This window comes from Athene noctua, chromosome 9 (genome assembly GCF_965140245.1).
Source record: "Athene noctua chromosome 9, bAthNoc1.hap1.1, whole genome shotgun sequence".
Classification (NCBI taxonomy): Eukaryota; Metazoa; Chordata; class Aves; order Strigiformes; family Strigidae; genus Athene; species Athene noctua.
The window spans coordinates 5,638,265-5,656,210 of NC_134045.1; the positions used below are offsets into that span (position 1 = coordinate 5,638,265).

General features: G+C 51.4%; 1 protein-coding gene across 4 annotated transcripts in view; it reads right to left on the minus strand.

Moving 5' to 3' along the window:
- The window catches only part of PLEKHG4 (pleckstrin homology and RhoGEF domain containing G4), a 92,959-nt gene extending 78,237 nt beyond the window's left edge, over nucleotides 1–14,722 (minus strand). Inside the window, exon 1 of one of the 4 annotated variants that reach the window (XM_074912909.1) lies at nucleotides 14,163–14,722. In XM_074912909.1, coding sequence (XP_074769010.1) covers nucleotides 14,163–14,165 — 3 coding nt within the window. In that variant the 5' untranslated portion in view covers nucleotides 14,166–14,722. The remainder of the gene's footprint in view (nucleotides 1–14,162) is intronic. The other 3 variants (XM_074912911.1, XM_074912910.1, XM_074912912.1) reach the window with 3 other exon arrangements.
- Between the last annotated feature and the right edge of the window lie 3,224 nt (nucleotides 14,723–17,946).

A 17,946-nucleotide genomic window follows, 5' to 3' on the forward strand; every position in this document is an offset into this window, starting at 1 on the left:
CGCCAAAAAATAATAATTCAAAAATAAATCTGTACACATCTGGAGAGAGGATCAGGATCCTTCCTTTCCTTCTATTTTAGAGAGGACCCCTCTGACTAAATTACAGCCAGTGGGAGGGAGTTTTGCTACAAAACCAAATGAAAGTTTACTCAGGTGTCTGGCCAGATCCTCATCTGATCTAACTCCACCTCCCTTCACTAGAGACAAGAAAAGCATTTCAGCCGCTGGCCCAGAAGTCCGACAGCCTCCCGCAAAACAGGAACAGCTGCATGGACATGCCTGAAAACATACCTCAGTCCCACAGCAAGATTGAGAGAGAAGGTTAAACAAAGCAGCACCACAACAGCTTACACCACCACCAGGGAACGGTAGGATGAAGGGATCAGGAGGAAGCAAACCGTTTTGATTCTTCCAGTCCAATGGAGCACATATTCATCACTCCAGATACCTCTGCTGGCTTGAGAAAACATGACAGTCTCAGAGCAAGCCTGAACTGACCTGCAGCCAGAGCAGAGATGATGCTCTTCACACAAGCCTTCACATCTCTCCAGCTCAACAGTCTTTAAATTCCTCCTTTAGAGGTTTGGGTGTTTTAAGCACAACATAAACTCACTGCTCTGTTGTAAAGCCTTCTTGTAAGACAGCCTACAGGATTGCACAGGAGAGATGAGGACACCCAGGCAAGGCTTCCACAATCCCTGTCTACCCTGAGCTGGCAGAACGTGGGTGACAGGCAACCCACACACTGCCCGTGGCACAGCACTGCTTCATTACTTCTGCTGTTTCTCCCGATGTCAGCAACAAGCAAGGCTAAATGGCAGCAGGCTCCTAAAGTGTTTGTAACTCTTCTGAGAGACCAGCTGCCTCCTGGAATACCCCTCAAGGTCAACGCAACCAGATAAACAGAGGTTAAGGAGCTATTTTTCATATTCTTAACCCAAGGACTCAAAGCAGGAGGCCTATGTGCACACTTCCAAGCGGTGAATGCTAGGACCAAGCATTTAACCGCAATCCTAAATGGGAGGAGAAGGCTGTTTTAAACAGGCTTCTTTACACTCAGAAAAGAATGATAGCAAACCCTGACTTTTGTTCCATTAATTGAAATGGGAAGTCTGGAAGTTCCCAGGCACTTCCTTCTCTGCAGGAACAGGTCTTCAGAGAAAGTCTTCCACTAGATATTGTGGAGGTCAAGAGAAAACTGCCACGAGATGACTGCTCTCCACACAGTTCTGATCAAGGCCATTCCCACACAGGGTACAAGGGGAGAACCCAGCAGAGTTCAGGAAAGATAAGAAGAGAAAGTGGACTGATAGAAACTGTGGGATGAGTTGTACAGACCCAAGAAACAGCCTAAATAAGAAATGTTCCCTTTACATAGTATTCTGGACCTGCTAAAAAAAGGCATGGAGGGGGTTCTGGGGTAGGGAAACTGGTACCAAGCCAATGAAGCATCTTACAACTGGACGTATTAATATTGCTAAACATTGATATAACACTGAACATTACACATTGTTCCTCTCCCACGCTCTTGTGAAATAACAGAGAGAGGCCAAGAACAGCCCACTGAAGGCAAGTGCACCTCCAGTAACCTCTGCTGACAGCAACCTGTCCCAGCAAGCATCTGTGCCCTTGTCAGATAAAACTGGCCTTGACACAGGTGCTCTCCCAGCCAGCACCAGCCACCCCAGAGAAACCAGCCAAGTGCTTGGGCTCTGTCACGGTAGCAATTCTGCTGGTAGTATCTGACAACAATTTCCCTCTGATCCTCCACAGTCTGAAAATATCAGTCAAAACCAGCTGGGGTTGGTTCTGTGTCATCTTCTGCCCCTGTACCGTGCTTGAGCAAAATTCTTTCAGATATCAGTCCCTCCTAAATGAAATTTGTTACATTTAGTATTTCAAATAAAACAAAGAAGTCAAAATATTTGCACATGAGTCAGTACATCACTCTAAGGTTCTCACACCATTCCTGCTGCCTTAGCAAAGCCTTCACAAGATAATTATTAACATTGGCACTGAATCAAAAATCCTTTATATGGTTAAAATAAACCAAGTCATATATTATCCTTCCTTTAGTAAAACCCAGAATAACCATAGCCTGTAGCCATTGCACAGTTTAGTCTTAACAGTGCACTCTGCCACAGAGGCTTTATCTCGCTCTGGCTAGACTATACCATGAAGCCATGATAGCTGTGTAGGCTTTGAAGGGACAGAGAGAAGGCTTCAACCCCTACTTTTCGGTAGGAAGAGGAGACATTTTCACCAGTCTCTGCTAATTTCACATGAAAAGCCCCCAACATGGGAGCAAATTCATACATCCCATCATGCTGCATGTGATCATAGCATCTTTGGGCAGCTACAGAACAAGGATAGACACAGCCTCCGTGTGCTCCAGATGAACATGGAGACAACAGTGCTTTTCAGTGCTCCCACCCACCCACAGTGGTGGCCTCCCAGGGATGGGTCCTGCCTGGGTGGAGAGTGAAGTATGGCTGAGCCTCAGGGGCTCAGAAGCCACCTTGAAACATGGAGGGTCACACAAGGCAGAGCTTGGAGCCTGCAACAGCAGCAGATTTGCCTCCAATCATGGGCTCATTAAACCAACTTACAATCCTAGGGATGGGGCTGCTTATTTGTATTAACTTCTCAGATTGCAGAGTGGCCCTCAACAAGGGCTGCAAGAGGCGTGTGGTCCTGTTTAGTGCTGGAGTGCAGATGGCCAGACTCACACATCTAGCCTGCAGGCAGTGTCTGCTGCCACAGGCATGGAGGAGCCCTGGTCTGGAGGTACAGGGAACCCATACAAACCAGCTTGAGACAGCAAGAGAAGGTGATAGCATCCTGTGCTCCAGAGGCTGTAAACCTGAAATCTAGAGCCCATCCTACCTACAAACCACATCCTTCATCTCAAGCAGGCGATACAAACCCCAGCAGGCATAAGGAAAAACCCCTGTGACCCAGGTTGAGGGGACAGTGCCTGGAGAGGCGGAGAACAAGCTAAACCCAGCAAGGATTCAAGGAGAGGGCACTCCTGCCCTGGCACACTTCCACAGCTGGCAGAGCCCAGCAGAGGAGTCTCCTGGAGGAAGCGGCCTCCTCCAGGGCTGCAAGTTTCAGGCTTCCCAGCCTCCAACAGTATTGACTCATCCCCCTCACGGGAAGGGTCCTGGACACCTGCTCCTTTTCAGCCACCCAGCACAAACATTAACAGGAGTGCTTTCCAAGCAGGCCAGAGAGCATCTCCCCAAACAAAAAGGTGCCTTGGGACTCAAATGCTTCTTTATTAATAGCACAGGAGAATCTATGAACTCCATCTCACTGCCACCACTCCACTACATGCTCACCACACCTCCCAAAAGAGAAACACTCTTAAAATAAAACTCCTCTATAAATCAAGAAGCTAAATAAAGCCCAGGTTAAGGTCATGTCCGGCCATACCGGCTTTCACAGCTCCTCAGCTGGGAGCTGGCTGCCAGTTTGGAGCACAGCAAGGGAAGAGGAAAGAGCACGTGAGGATAGGATGGGCTCCATGGGCAAAGCAGTGTAATGGGAACAACCTAGCACAATCCTACCCAGAATGGCAGGGGAGCAGGGAGACCCCAGGAGGGCTTCACAACTGGCAGAGGGCTTGGATCTGAACAAGCAGAGATGTGTAGGGTGGGATGGGCTGCCCTTCCTCCCCTGCACATAACAGGAGCCACTGATGCAGTGAAATGAATAGAGTAATGAAGACAGTTGTGGCAAAGCTCTGCTGCTCAGCCGTAAGACTTCTCCCCCATCACAAACTGCAGCAAGAACCAGGAGTCAGGGAGATATGAGGTTACAAGTGTCTGGGCAGAAGCCCCAAGCCAGGACTAACAAGCAGGCAGCAGGAAGAGGAGCCTAGGATCAGTTACAACCCTGCTCAGGGGACACATCTACCTCTCCTGGTGCAAGCAGACACTGCAAGATGGGAGAGGAGCCTGCCAAGAGGCATCTGGAGTAACCAGGCGCTTCTTGAGCTTTTCTAGGTGCACCAACTGATTTTTCTGCCTACCTCTGTGGGCACAGAGAGCGCTGCGTAGCTGCTCCAGCCACTGCTAATTCCTGCCATTTCTTTCTGACTTAGGACTCAACTTCTTCTTCTTTGGGACCTGCTGCTCACCAGTTAAGTCTGAATCCTGGAGAGCCTCCTATGGGTTTGGAGAACAAGAAGTCAGCCTGCCAGAGGAGCAGAAAGAAGATCCCCAGGGCTACACACCTTGCACAGCATCAAAACACCTGTGCTCTCCTAGCAAGCGCCTAGGACAGCAACCCAAGTGTCTCAGAACAACACAAATTGGTGCTGCAATGCTGCTGGACCCATCTGGGCCACAAAGCTTTGGCACCATTTTCCCGACAACTCACCCAAGCACCTTGCTAAGAAGTCAATATCTCACTCAAGAATTCTGCCTACGAAAAGCTGAGTCTTCGTCAGGAGAACTTGAAGAGACACAGATCTTCCCTGCCGACAGCCCAGTCTTTAGCTGTCTGAAGACTCCTAAAAACCATCAGTATGGTGAGACCAGACTAACTGCCATGACTTACGGCAGACAGCACTCCTTTCTAGCAGGCTGGACTGGCCCATGTGACATGCTGAGGATCCATCAGCTGCAAGAAACCTAGACCCCTGTCTAAGTAGCCAAAAAATGAAACTACATATCCCAACGTGCACCAGTTAAATCCAGCGCTTGCCGTGGCTTGGCAGGGTGAGAAGCATAGCTGGGCGGTGGAGCAGAGCCAGGAGAGGCTGCGAGCACAGCGAGTGGTGCCGTGGTATGCCCAGCTCTGAGTCACTGAGCGGTTCGGCTCCCACTCAGCGGGGAGGCCTTGCCAGGAGCTCCCGCAACTTTGCCCTCCTTCTGCCGGCTGCCCAGAGCCTGGCCACGTCCTGCACGCACCCACTTTCTCCCCTCTTGCCCAGGTACCCACGGACGGTGTGAAGGCAGAACAGAGGAGACCAGAGTCTGCAAAGGTGAGGGGAAGAAACAACCCAACCCTCCCACACCCCTGAACTGGAAAGTATAAATAAGAGCAAAACTGGGAAGAGGCAGAGCTCCAAGCATTGCAGCGCAGGGCCTGCCCGTGGCCCCCAGCCAGCTTTGGGACTGGGGGAAAAGGAGTACACAGCAGGCGCTGAGCAGGACGGGGTTAGCTGGTCCCTCTGCCAGCAAAGGCTGCTGTGCTGCGCCGCTTGGCTGGGGCTGCTCAGCTCTGAGCTGATGTGAGAAACCTCATTTCCAGTAAAAACAGACCTCTGGGCTTTCCACGAAGCCTTTCCACTTTCTGATACAAAGCCGAAAGCCAGGCTGCTTTGCCTTTAAATATGAGACATTTCTCTGTTCAAAAAGGTCCTTGGCTAAAAACAAGGCTTGTTTTTCTGACAAAATTTGAGATTTCCCACTCCATTTCTGCAGGGAGGAGAACTCTCCCAGACCCATTTCCTGAGCCACTCTAATCACACAGCAGCAATGAGTTCAAGAGCAAAAAAATCTTCCCAGAGCAAGTGCCAGCTCCCCCCTCTGCTGCTCAGTCGGAGGCTCAGGGGGAGGCTCGGAGGAGGGTGCCTGCCTTCGGCGCCCTGCCTGCCTCTGGGTGTTTTCACTAAAATAACGTATTATTAAGTGTTGCAGCTATAGAGGTAGGCACTCACACTGCTGTAATCACACCACCTTCCTGTGAGATAACCAGGAATGGCTCTACCTGCTCTTTGGTCTATTGTTTTAGCATTTCAGGGAGGAAAGCACAGCACCCAGTTCCACTTGGGAGGAAAGTGTTTGCAGTTTCACCCAGGCCAGCTTCACCCATGGGCTGTGCCTCTGAAAACGAGCTGCCTTCTGCACTCCACCGTGGGATCCCTTGTGCTGGTCACGGCTGTAGCCTGGCTCGGCTCCCCGGCTGCTGGGGCAGGCAGGACAGCTCTGCAGCCTGTGGATAAACCAGCTCCTACAGCCTTGCAGGGAGTGGTGCTCTGCAGATGGAGCTCAGAGAATCATTTCCAGATGCCTCCCTCTGTTCCCCCGGCCCTTCTCCGGACTAACGCGGCTGCGGCAGCCAAAGCAGCTCCTACTGGGCAACACGCAGGATTATCATTCCAGGCACTGCAGGAAAACAAGCGCTTGGAAGCGATTAACTCATGATCTCTCATTTAATTAAACAAAGGGAAAAATGATGTATTTGCTTTTCAGCTCTGAGGTCCCGCTTCTGCGCATGCTGTAGGTCTGGGTGTGTTCAGCCAGTGAAAGGCATGCCCAAAGCTGGGTCAAGGGGGACATCCCAGATCGCTCTGAAAGCAAAGCGTGACCCCTTGCAAGCCTCGAGCTTGCATCATCAATGCAAAGCATCAACTACATCAATGCTGTCTTCATAGCAGGGCAAAAATGCAGGCAGCAGTGGAGGGCAGAGACAACCTGGTACAGGTAGCGTGACTGTACCATGCATGCTTCAGGTGGCCAAATGCAGACAATGGCACATGGCAACAGGGCCAGCAACAGTCACCCGAGCCTGTTCCCTCGGCCAATACCCCCTGCAGGATGTTGTACGGGTCTATTACAGCAACACAAGAATCAAACCTGCTCTTAAGCATACTCTAACTTCAATGTTCACCCTTGCCAAAGACACACTCTGGTGCAGCTCTTGGGAAAGCAAAGCCCATGCACCTGGAGAAGCAAGGCCGTCCCCAGCCCTCTGCTTAATCGTGCCCCCGAGAGAAGCCAGACGCACGGGGCAGCTTGCACAGCAAGCTCTCTGTTGTTCGAGCATCACCTGACCAAACCCTACTCTCCAAAGCAAATGGCATCACGTGCATTCAGACACAGCAGTCTGGCACCTCTTCCCACCAGAGCTCTCTATTCACGCTACTCCTCTCTACCCTTTCCTTTAGGTTTTCATACTCCAGCTTCTCTGAAACAGCATCTGTAACTTTCTGCTCTGTCTGCGCAACACCCAACACATTAGGAAAGTTGCTGAGAACTGCTGAACAGATTGAAGAGGCCAAAGTGGGGATGAAACACTGACCCACAAGCCAAGAAATCCATCTTCTAGCCAGAGAGAAACAGAACTGGGAATTGGAGAGAAGCCTTTCCTCCCAGGGACGTGCACTGAGGTCTCAGTGAACTGAGCAGAAGGTGTGTCTTATCCAGAGCAAGGAATGAGCCCCTGCTCCCAAAGGCCTGTTACTTTCTATTAGCAATAAATCTGGCAGATGATACAGGTGTTTAGAGCGTGTGTGAGAAAACAGTTGAAAGCCCTGTCCTTAAACAGACGTCTTCCTGATGGAGGGAAGGGCCTGCAAGTGGATGAGAAGATCTGTGTATAAAACACCATCCTACAGCTGGAGACCAGCTCATTTGGGTTTAGTTTAATCAAGGGATTAAGTCCTTAATCTGAAATAACTGTCTAAGCACAGATATTTTTCAGGTATCATTGGCATAGATCTAACCATGCAATTAATTAGCTAAATTGTACTCTGTGTGATGCAAAGCTTTGGGTACTTTTAGAACACCCTTCCCAGCAACAGACTCATGCTAGAAGAGCAGAGCACATGGTGGCTGTGGTTTCACTGCCCAGAACTAGCCACACATGCCTCTCCACCTCCTCAAGATCACACAGGGCTCTCCACTCCTACTGCCCGACTGCACAGGCTGCTCTGGCTTGGTACCATAGACCACAGTCCAGCCAGGGATCTCCATGTTCAGAGTGTCATGTTCCAACAACAGGCTCAGACAAGACTTGCTAAATCCTGTTAGATATCGCAGACGGAGCCAAGAATTTCCCAGGCCACATCTACACAACACAAGTCCTGGGACATTATAGCAAACTCCCTTTCTTTACAGGGCTCTTCTTGCAAATGCATTAAAAACCTTTCTCTGTGCTACCCAACAGAAGAAATTGCTTGAGCTCATTCACCTTACTATTAGTTACAGTATTTGTTTCAGTCTCAACTTCAGATGTTGTCATCCATCTGGCAAACCAACCTGAGCAGTAGCATCTTGTACCCCTTACCATTTGTGCCTAACACCTACCAAGTAACAGAGCAGTCTAGGCAGATGAAAGATTTGTTTATACCAGCCAGCTATAAAATACCCTGCGTAAGTTCTTAGCCAAACAGGTCAGCTCATTTTAACACCTTTTAGTCAGAGGCATTAAGCCATAGCCAACACCTTGTGTTCAGACACCCATCTGGGGACTTCTTACAACAGATGGGCAGCCTCCTGTGCTCAAAGGAAAAATGATAATCCTTCAGCAGGACAGCTGACGAGTGCCAGAAACAATCTTCACAGGGTCAGCATTTAGATTATTACTTATGGGCCAGCTTTGCACGTGTTCTGAGCTCAAGGCTGTGTCTGGATCACATTCAGATCCCACTCCTTCCTCTTCAAGGTGCACAAGCTGCTCGACAGACTCCCATGGGGACTGGTGGATTCTCCATCTCTTGCAGCCTCCATGAGTGTGGATGCCACTAAGAAAAGATCATGTTTTAGTTAAAAGAGAGCTCCCAGACTCAGGGTGGAAGCTAGGTAGCACTCTGTGGTCCCAGTATCCCATAACAGATGAGCCATAGTTCCTTTTGGCCTTAAACACTCCGTATTACCACATGTTCATGAAATACAAGTCCTGCTACATCAACAGGGAACAGAAACTGCTCTGAAGCCGAGTAGCACTTCCAGGAGGGGCTGGCTGACCGCATGAGAAAACAGTAAGCACACATGGAGCCTTCCTCGAAGCAGCACATCCCTGCATGTCTTTGATATGAGAAAACAGCTGGCAACAGCCATCAGATGCCAGCACACACCTCACCGTGAACAAGAGGCTGTGAGGAAGGATCAGTCAGAAGGACAGAGCAGGCAGCCCAGAGATGGCCATGGCTATGCCAGCTCAGGCCTGGGCCACCACAAGAATCATCAGTCCGTGCCCCACAGGGAGAAGTGCTCCTGGTCAGAGGAACCCAGCTTTGCTCCAAGACTCTCCGAGCTCACTGGAGAACAGACACACATGTGCTCAAGCTCTCCTGCCCCTGAGCAGCCAAGCCTGGGACTTGCAGTCAGATGAAAACATTTCCCCTATATTCAGATACAACGCTAAATGCATGCCTCCCAGAAAGCTAAGTAAATCAGTCATAAATTCAGTGCATTGCTTTTACTAAACTCCTGAGTTAGAAAGAACTAAACACAGGCTTTTAAATCTACTCCCTTTATAGCTTTTTTTCCAAACAGAAGACAGTCTCACGTGTCCCATTATTTCCATACATATCAAAGGAGGGTGGAGATTTAACTAGCGATTTCTAAAAGACATCTTTGTGCACAGAAGGGATGTATGCCAAAACGTGGGTGGTTATAAGCGCAAACACAAAGAAGAATACATCCACAGGCATTTTTCCCCTTGATCCATTAACGGGTCTGCATACCAGCCTCCTGAGCATATGAGAAGGACCTTGTTCAAAAGGTAAATGTATTCAGAAAGATGACAACAGACAGCAAATAATCCACATGCTTTAACTATGTCGAAGGCTCAGCAGCACTAGGTTTTTGTTGGGAGGCACTGAAATTTGACAGGCAGCCTCAGGGAAGGTATCCTCCTGAAGGAACCTGCTCAGGAAGCCTCACAACTCAGTCTCCTTCGAATGCTGCCACACCTAACACAGGCTGTGAAGCTCAAGGTGGACACCTAGCTCAGCTCTCCAGAACTCCTGCAGCTTTTCTCTGCACCGCCCAGCCACAGCATTGCATCCCATTGGGGGCAACCATAAGGCCTCATGGGGGCTCTCCTCTCCTGCATCCACCAATGCCCAGGAGGAGCACATGCAGCAGTCTTCATCTGGTCCCCATTTCTCTTCCACTGAGCCATTTGATTCCATTCAAATCAATGGCTGGTTTCACCAGCTGGAACAAGGGTTCATCCTGGGCATCCCAGCCTGATGCCAGGATGGTAAATTTGAGCAGACAAAGACTTTCAGATTCATTCTGTGCTACTTTGATCTTGGAAGTTTCAGCTTGGTGTCCAGCGATGCAAGAAATGGGATACATATGAAACCAGCCAGGAGCATTTACCACAAGAAAGGCCCTTTTTTTTTTTTGTTCATTTTTTAATGAAAGACTAGGCCAGCCAACAGAAGCGAGGCACTCTGTGCAGCAGAGAGGTATTAGCATGGTCAAACCTTTAGAGTCAACAAGGGCACGTCCATACACTTCTGAGTCACAACTCAGTATCACAAGTGGTGCAGAAAGCACAGATCATCCCACCACCAGAACTGGGCAGATTACCCTAGCAGGCTACCCTTGCTTTTCATTGCTCTTCAGTCAGCAGCACGTTCAAACCTTGTGCTACTACATGCTTTTTCAGACTTTGGCTGCACTGAGCTCTGCAGAACAGGAACAGGGGGCTCCCTCATGGGTGGAAAGGCAGGAAAAGGAACAAAAAGTGCTATGATATTGAGTGCCCACAGGTGGATTAAGTTTATAGCACCTGCAGAAGACACCTTGACTGTTTTAACAGAGATTTTTCAGCACTTCGGTACTAAAGGGACCTGTAGCCTCTGTGTCTGTGGCTTCCACCCACACTAAACACCGATGCTCAGGTTTAGGCTGTGCCCACAGTCCGTAGGATGGTTCAGTTTTGCACAGATTGGTTGCAGACAGGATTATGTTTGAGGTGAAGCTAAAAAAATTAGGCTCTGGGAGCTGAGCGGCTCTGACTGTGCTCTAGTATTTAGAAGCAGACATGCCGGCTATCTTTTCTGAAATGACCATCAGCAAGATGCTCACAAGGCTCTCACATTATGATCTCTTCTGCTAGCATGGTACACCCTCAGAGCTGACTGCACACACAGGTGGATGGCCAGCAGCACAGTCAGAGATGGTTATGCTACTGGATGCTGATTTTCAGAAATTAAGCACTGATGCTCAGCGTACAGTCCTCCCTGGACATCTGCAGCATCTCCCTATAAACATTTGGTATCTTCATTCCCACCTGGTACTAGAACACATTTGGTGATCGCTGGGCAGAGATACATGGATGCAGCTGGCCCATCACCTGCATTTTACCTTTTTTTTTTTTTTAATTGCTACAATGAACAGCATGTTCACCTGCCCAGTGTTTTTGGAAAGAAGCTGAGCAAAATGCACAAGTTGTCATCCTTGTTACCCCTGAGAAGATGTTCTCAGACCATTTCTATGTGCTCAGGATTACGTCTCTGGGCTTTGTCTGTGTTCCAACATCTTGCTCATGGCTTTGGCACAGAAATAAAGAAAGAAGATCCCCAATGCTTAATGCCAGACTCATTTCCTTCCCACCCCAAGAGAAGACATAACCGGAGGATAAAAAAAAAGGACTATGTTTTCTGCTGAAACCCATCCTCTCTCCTGCCAGCATAGAGGTGCCACCTGAGCTTCTCTGCAGGAAGACACCTGCATTTGCACCTTTTGTGATACACACAGGCTCTACTCTACACACCTGCGCAATGACTGGAGACTTGGAGCCTGCCACCGTATGAGAGGAGCAGCCCAGGCAAGTCCAAGGCACACAGTTGCAGGAGCCTCACTGAATTCACATGCTGGGTCCACAGTGCCCCAGCTACCATTGAAGAGCAGCAGCAATCACCCTAGCAAGGGTGGAAAAGCAGCCCTGGGCTCCCCACCCCAGCCAGCCACGGCAGCTTGAGCAACTTCCCAGAGAGGAAAAGGTCCCTCACAATCTGGGGATAGAGCCTGGGAACCCGACCTCCACACTGCGCAGTGGAGGAGCAGGGCTGTTGCTCTCTTTGCCTCCAGCCAAACCACCCAAGAGCACAGGATTTTACATCTGCTTGGGTGGAAGGTGTTCCTCAAGTGGGGCACACTATGGTCTGGCCATATGCCCTGAGTATCTCCTGTGCCCCATGCAGCAGCAGGCACCAGGCAAGGTGAAGCCAGCTCCCTCTCTCATGGAGGAGAAATCCCTACCAGGGAACGAGGGCAGATCCCCAGCCATGAAAGCCATGACGGGACGACCAGGGTAGACAGAGCCCAGCCAGGCTCCTGCCTTGCTCACACCATGGGGTTTTCGCAGATGCAAAAGTCAGTTCTAATGGAATTGGGCTACTTTGGCCTACTGCATCTTAAACGTTTGGTGCTTTAGCCATCCTCCAGCTGCAACATCCCTATGCACCCATACACACACCACATCATCCCTAACACTGAAACATGACTGGCACCCCATGAAGAGGACTCCCCTGCCTCACACAGAACAGGGCAGCCAGCGGCTGCACAGTGCCAGATCTCCATCGGGAGCCAAGCCTCTGAGAGGTTTGCAGACTGCCTGAGGCCATGGGGAAGCCCCATGCAGGCCAGACTGACCCACATTCACTTAGATCCAAATCTTTTGCCTGCAGCATTTGGTTGATTCACCAGGACACCAAAAACTCAAGTCAAACAGAACAGCTTGGAGCTACAGTCACAACTCAGCTGCTCACAGAAAGGCACCTCCCAAAATGCAGACTGGTCCACCACGGCACTGAGAATGGACACTGGCCATGGACCACAGGTGTCTGCAGCGTGACTAGTGCCCATCGCTGGATCTGTGGCAGCTTGGCCCCTCGTTCTTGCTCCTTGCAGCTGCCAGGCCTGAGCTCAGCACCTAGGAAACACATGGGCCCCCTCAGCAGCAATGCAGGGTCCCTGTATGCCCACAACCCACCATGGCACCACCCTGCACAAAGGCCCCTGCTTCAGACAGCTTTTGCATCACGCATTAGAAAGAGGTGAAGGGGGACCTGAACTGGGGATGAAGCACTTGGGAATCAGAAAGTCAGGAGCAGAGTAGCAGCAGCTAGTCTCTGCCTCAGGCCTCCCAGAGCAGGAGCTTCACAAGCACTGCTCCAGTCCCTATGGCAAAAGGGAGCCCATGGGGCTGCAAGAGATAGCACCCACCCTGCACAGCCCCAAACAGTGCTCTCCCTTGATTTCAACTTCATACAATAACCAGCACAGACCAAAAGTTACCAAGAACACACTAGACATGGGGTAAGGGGAAAAGGTCTCCCAGCTGGGGTGTAAAAGTGGAAGTAGCGAGATGCCCGCAGGCCTTTACAGCAGGATGGGAGAGGAGAGCACAGCACAGCTCTGACATAGCCACACGAGGGTAGAGAGCCACGGGGTCCTCGGCAGGGGAGCTGGAGGGGGGAAAAAGGGAAGAGACATGGGTCCATGAGCTTAGCTCAGGTTGCAGAAACCCAAAATTGGACAATTCATCCTTCAGTGAAAGCCAAGCTTCTTCAAGCCCAGAAGCTGAACTTTAAGAAAAAAAAAGCAACTCACTGCCAGGCACAGCAGCAATGCAAGCCTCTTGTCCCCCTCACGGACTTTGTTCCCTCTGCTGCCGAGAAGCAGCCCATGACACAGCAGGACACGTCCAGGAGATTTAGGGCTGCTGGGCACACAGATCCCAGCCTGAGCACAAGAACCAGAAGCCAGAGTGGTGCTCAGTGGGTGCTATGGGGCTAGCAATCCCCCCAGCCTCTGCCACCCCAGGGCTGGGCACCTGTGTTTGCAGGGCAGCGCCAGTGTGGCTGGGCAAGGGGACTGCCCTGCAGCCACTCCCAGGGAGCCAGGGTGCTCTGCTGCCCGCCTGGGCTCGCCAGTCTCTCCCCTCCCCAAACAAGGATCCCCACGTGCAAACTTGACATTGAAAGGGAAGGACCCCTGCCCAGCTTCAGGAGTTTCTCTGAGCCCCTGGATGCTCCCCCTGGGCAGGAGAAGAAAGGCTGATGCTCTCCCCATCTCCAGGATCTGCAAGGTAGCAGTGCCCACAGCCCCAGAGCAGGACTAGCAAAGGGCAAGGGCAGGAGAGCCCAACATCCAGGCAGCCTGAAAGACAGGGTCCTGCCTGACCTGCCCCATCCCAGCTCCTCGCTCCAGGGCTGCACCCCCACAGGCACCCTGTGAGGGGGTCAGTGCCAACAGGAGTGCCATGTCCCTGCTGCCACCACCCGGGGCTGGCACCAAGGGTACGGTGCTCCATCCAAGTAACGGGAAGTGCCAGAAGGGCCGTTTCCCACTCCCAGCATTAGCACCGTGCATTGGCTCCAGGCAGGCTGCCCGGATAGCGGCTCCATCCCGCACAGCCCTGCTCGTGCCCAGGGCAAGAGCCCTTCGCAGAGATTTCCTTACCATGTTCCCGGCCTTCTTTATTCCCCCTCACTTCCGAAGGCAGCGTTTTTTCTCTTTTTCCTCCATGTGTGCGGCGGGGCGTCTCCTCTCCCCTCCGACGTGAAGCACCGAAGCACTTTGAGTTCTGGACTGTAATCCAAGCCCTCACCGCCCCCAGCACAGCTCCAACTAATCTAACTCATGACACTACCGGGGCTGAGGAGGGGACCTCGAAGGTTTCTCTGACAGCCAACTCCAGTGCTAGACGGTGGAGGGGCATAGCGAGCGCAGGGTGCTGTGTTCCCCAGCCCTGCGGGGACCTTACAGACACAGGCAGAGCCAGCAACGCTCGAAGGCTGCTCGTTACAGCACCGCTGCTGTCTGCGTCCCTCAGAGCACGCCTGTCCCTCCTCACGGACCTGCTTAATGCGGATGCTTTGTGGCGGAGAGCTGCCTTTGCCCGGGAAGATCTGAATAACTGCTAGAGGAGAACAAGCCCACGGCAGGCATCCCGAGAAGGTCTCCAGCTTCCCAAAGAGGTTTCCAGCAAAATCCTCCCCCTGCCTTCTCTTGGCTTGCTTTTCTCTAAGTCCAGAGAAGTTTCTCCACGAGATCCTGAGGCAGCGCTGCAGGTTAAGCAAAACACTGAGAAATACAAAAAAGAGTGCTCTGAAATATTGTTTTTCTAACTTCTACAAGGAAAACAGAGAGGCAGTGACCGCTTCAGGCAACAGCAACAAACTGCATTGGTATCAGGCAAGAGATGTGGAGACCTCACCCTCTCCCAAAGGAGGAAGTAATTTAACATGGCAAGTTTCTCCACCCCTCCATTAATTGTTTAAGATGGCCGGGGGCCAAAATACTGCCTGAGCAGTGGGATCAGCGGGGAAGGTCACAGAACAGCCAGGCAGCAGCCTACAGAAGTGACAACGGAAAAAGGGCAGAGCCACAGAGGCGGAGAGGGAGGGGAGAGGCAGGTGCCGCAGGGCATCCCAGGATCTGCTGACACAAAGGCTTTGTGTAACGGGAAGCAGGCGGGAAGTGACACACAGGCGAAGTCTCTGAGCCCTGGGCACGAGGTGCAGGGCCTGGCACCAGGGCTTTGGACCACAAGCTGCCTCCCCACCTTTGGCCAAGCAGCGCATGGTCTCGGCAGCCTCAGCAGACACTGACCCTCCATCAGGGGTGGTGCTGGTACCTGGCTGTCCCTGCTTCTGGGAGATGGCACACAAACCAATCCACGTCAAGAGGAAGGCTGACTCAGGCAGGACATGAGGACCTACAACAGGAGGGAAGACATCCCCTCACATGGACAAGCTCAGCAGATGAGCACAGAGTACTTGCAAACACAAGTGGTGTTTGCTGCTGCCCTGGCTCAAGGGATAGGCCCCCACAGCCTTCCCAAGCCCTGCTCCACTCGGCCAGCAGCAGAGCCCACGCGGGCCGGTCCAGCTCCAGAACACCTTCAGACACACTTCTTCCTGGAAGGACTGCCAACAGTTGTCCCTAAAATCCATCACACATGATGGCCTCATGGCATGTTTTCAGACATAACCAGCAAACAAGGGTTTGAGCAGTCCCAAAGCCAACCATTCAATACACCAGCTGCCTGATGTACTGTTGTGTTTCCTACAGGCAGCAAGGATGGATGACAGTCCTGCAGGGTTGCAGTTCACCTTCCTTAAACTAAAAAAAGACATCCTCCTAAAAGGGGATGCAACATTGACAGTGGAAGACCAGAGCCAAGCAGCTGCCTCACAGTTCAGCACTTCATTTTCAAACAGCCCTTGCTTGCAGAGGCTCCCCCACAGCCCCTAACAGTTAGGTGCCTTGTCCCTCCTGCAGTGCACCATAGAACCGAGCACCTCCAGCCTGCCTCAGGCAAGATCAGGTGATAATCCCAAACTGGGTGATGGAGAGCATCCCTGCTAATGCAGAGGCACTACCTAGTTGTTGCCATCTGCAACAGCTAAAGCAATTTGTGATCTTGTCTGTGGATGCAGGAGAGCCCTTCTTTCTACCTCACATTTATGGCAGGAGGATGGGAAACCTGGCATACTTCCCCAGCAGAGCCTCTGAGCACAGATGTGAAATCTGCACAAGCCTGCATTTGCAAAATACCTTTGCCCTTCAACTGTTCCCCAAACACATCTCCCAGCCCACAGATGTGGCTACTCCTTTGCAACATCCTCCTGCAGGTGCTGGGACTCTCCCTATGGACTGCACCTCTCAGAGAGGGAGCACAGAAAGCAACATACCTCCAGCACGCACATGGCATGGAGGTGGCCATGACAAACCTCGTGCTATCAGAGGTGCCGAGCTATTTCTGTTGGAAGCATGGCCCCCACGGCAGAATAAAGGAGGTAGAAGAGATCCACCAGGCCTCTCATGCCCAGATGTTTTATAGAAACTTCCTTGCTGTTTGTTCAACTGCAGCAATTACATGAGGGTTTCCTGTCAGGAGGCCACAGCTGCCCAGGGGTAACCCAGATCCTTGCACACGACTATTTTTATCCAGCAAACAGGGCTCTGCAATTACCCTGGGGTCTGCAGGGGGACCAGCCTCTGAGCAGAGATCTGAAGCCTCCAAGCAGTCTGGGTAGTCAGGGCTATGCTAGCATCCAGCCAAAGCCCTAAACAGTTGCATACGGCCCGTTCAAAAGCCTGCTGTGGGTCTGAAAGGGGCCCCACAGGCTCCTGCACAAACCAGGACCTACCTCACCTTTTGAAACAAAAATGTGTACTCCCCAGGCATGAAGGGCAATGCAGACCCAGGTAGGGCTGGGGCAACCCAAGAGCCCATGGGGACAAAGGGGAGGGAGCAGAGAACCTGCTCCCACACTGTCACTGAACCGGTCAGGTCTCCTGCACCCAGGCCTCTGGCAGCAGCTCCAGGGTGAGAGCAGCTTTCCTCACCCCTTCAGGTGGCTTGTGCAGTCCTGGGAGCACAAGGTTGCCTTCTCCTTTGGCTCTGAGTTAGCAGCAGAATAAGACACTGTCCCACCCAATTTCAGCTCTTCGAGGGCCAGAAAAAGCAGTGCTTTCAGGGGCTGGTGTAAAAGCTTGCAGCACCCCCATAAACACAGATGAGGAGGGCACCATATAAGCACACACAACCCAGATCTGGTTCCTATCCCATTTTCCACCCCAGTGACAGAGCCAGGTGCTCGCCAGACCACACAGCCAACTCTCACTATATCCAGGTCCTACTCAAACCATATTAGCATTAGTAACATGACTTTCCGGTGCAGCAGCCAGCTCAGTTGTGGAGATGACAACTGAAAGCTCTCTGCAAGTCCCCAAACCAACACCACACAGGACAATGCAGGAAGGTTGATGACTGCAGGTATTTATTTATCAAAGCAGAGGGGAAATGGGTTGTCTAACACAAGAGAAGCTTAGAGCCAATCTCACATCTCTTCCCTTTTCTACGCATTGCTCAAAGCTCAGCACCACCTTCCCCCAGCTAGGATTTCCAGGCTGAAAAGCCCAAGTTCAGCTCACCCCCTTCCCAGCTGGAGGCAGTGACGTTATTTCCTGTGCCGTGGCACTCCACTAAGGGGAACATCGTACTGCTGTTTACTCATGGCTGGATCCTAATATAGCTTGTCTTTTTTTTTTTTTTTAAATTGCAAAGCAGTCTTTCCCTCCTCTCCTGCATTGTAGGTCCATTTCCCACACAAGCACATGGGAGACAGCTGTAGCCAGCACTTCAGTGGGTGTTAAAAAGCCCTTCTTGACTGAGGCTGACAACAATGCTGCACTTGTTCCGCAACACAGTCTCTCACTGTCTCCTCACAGGAGC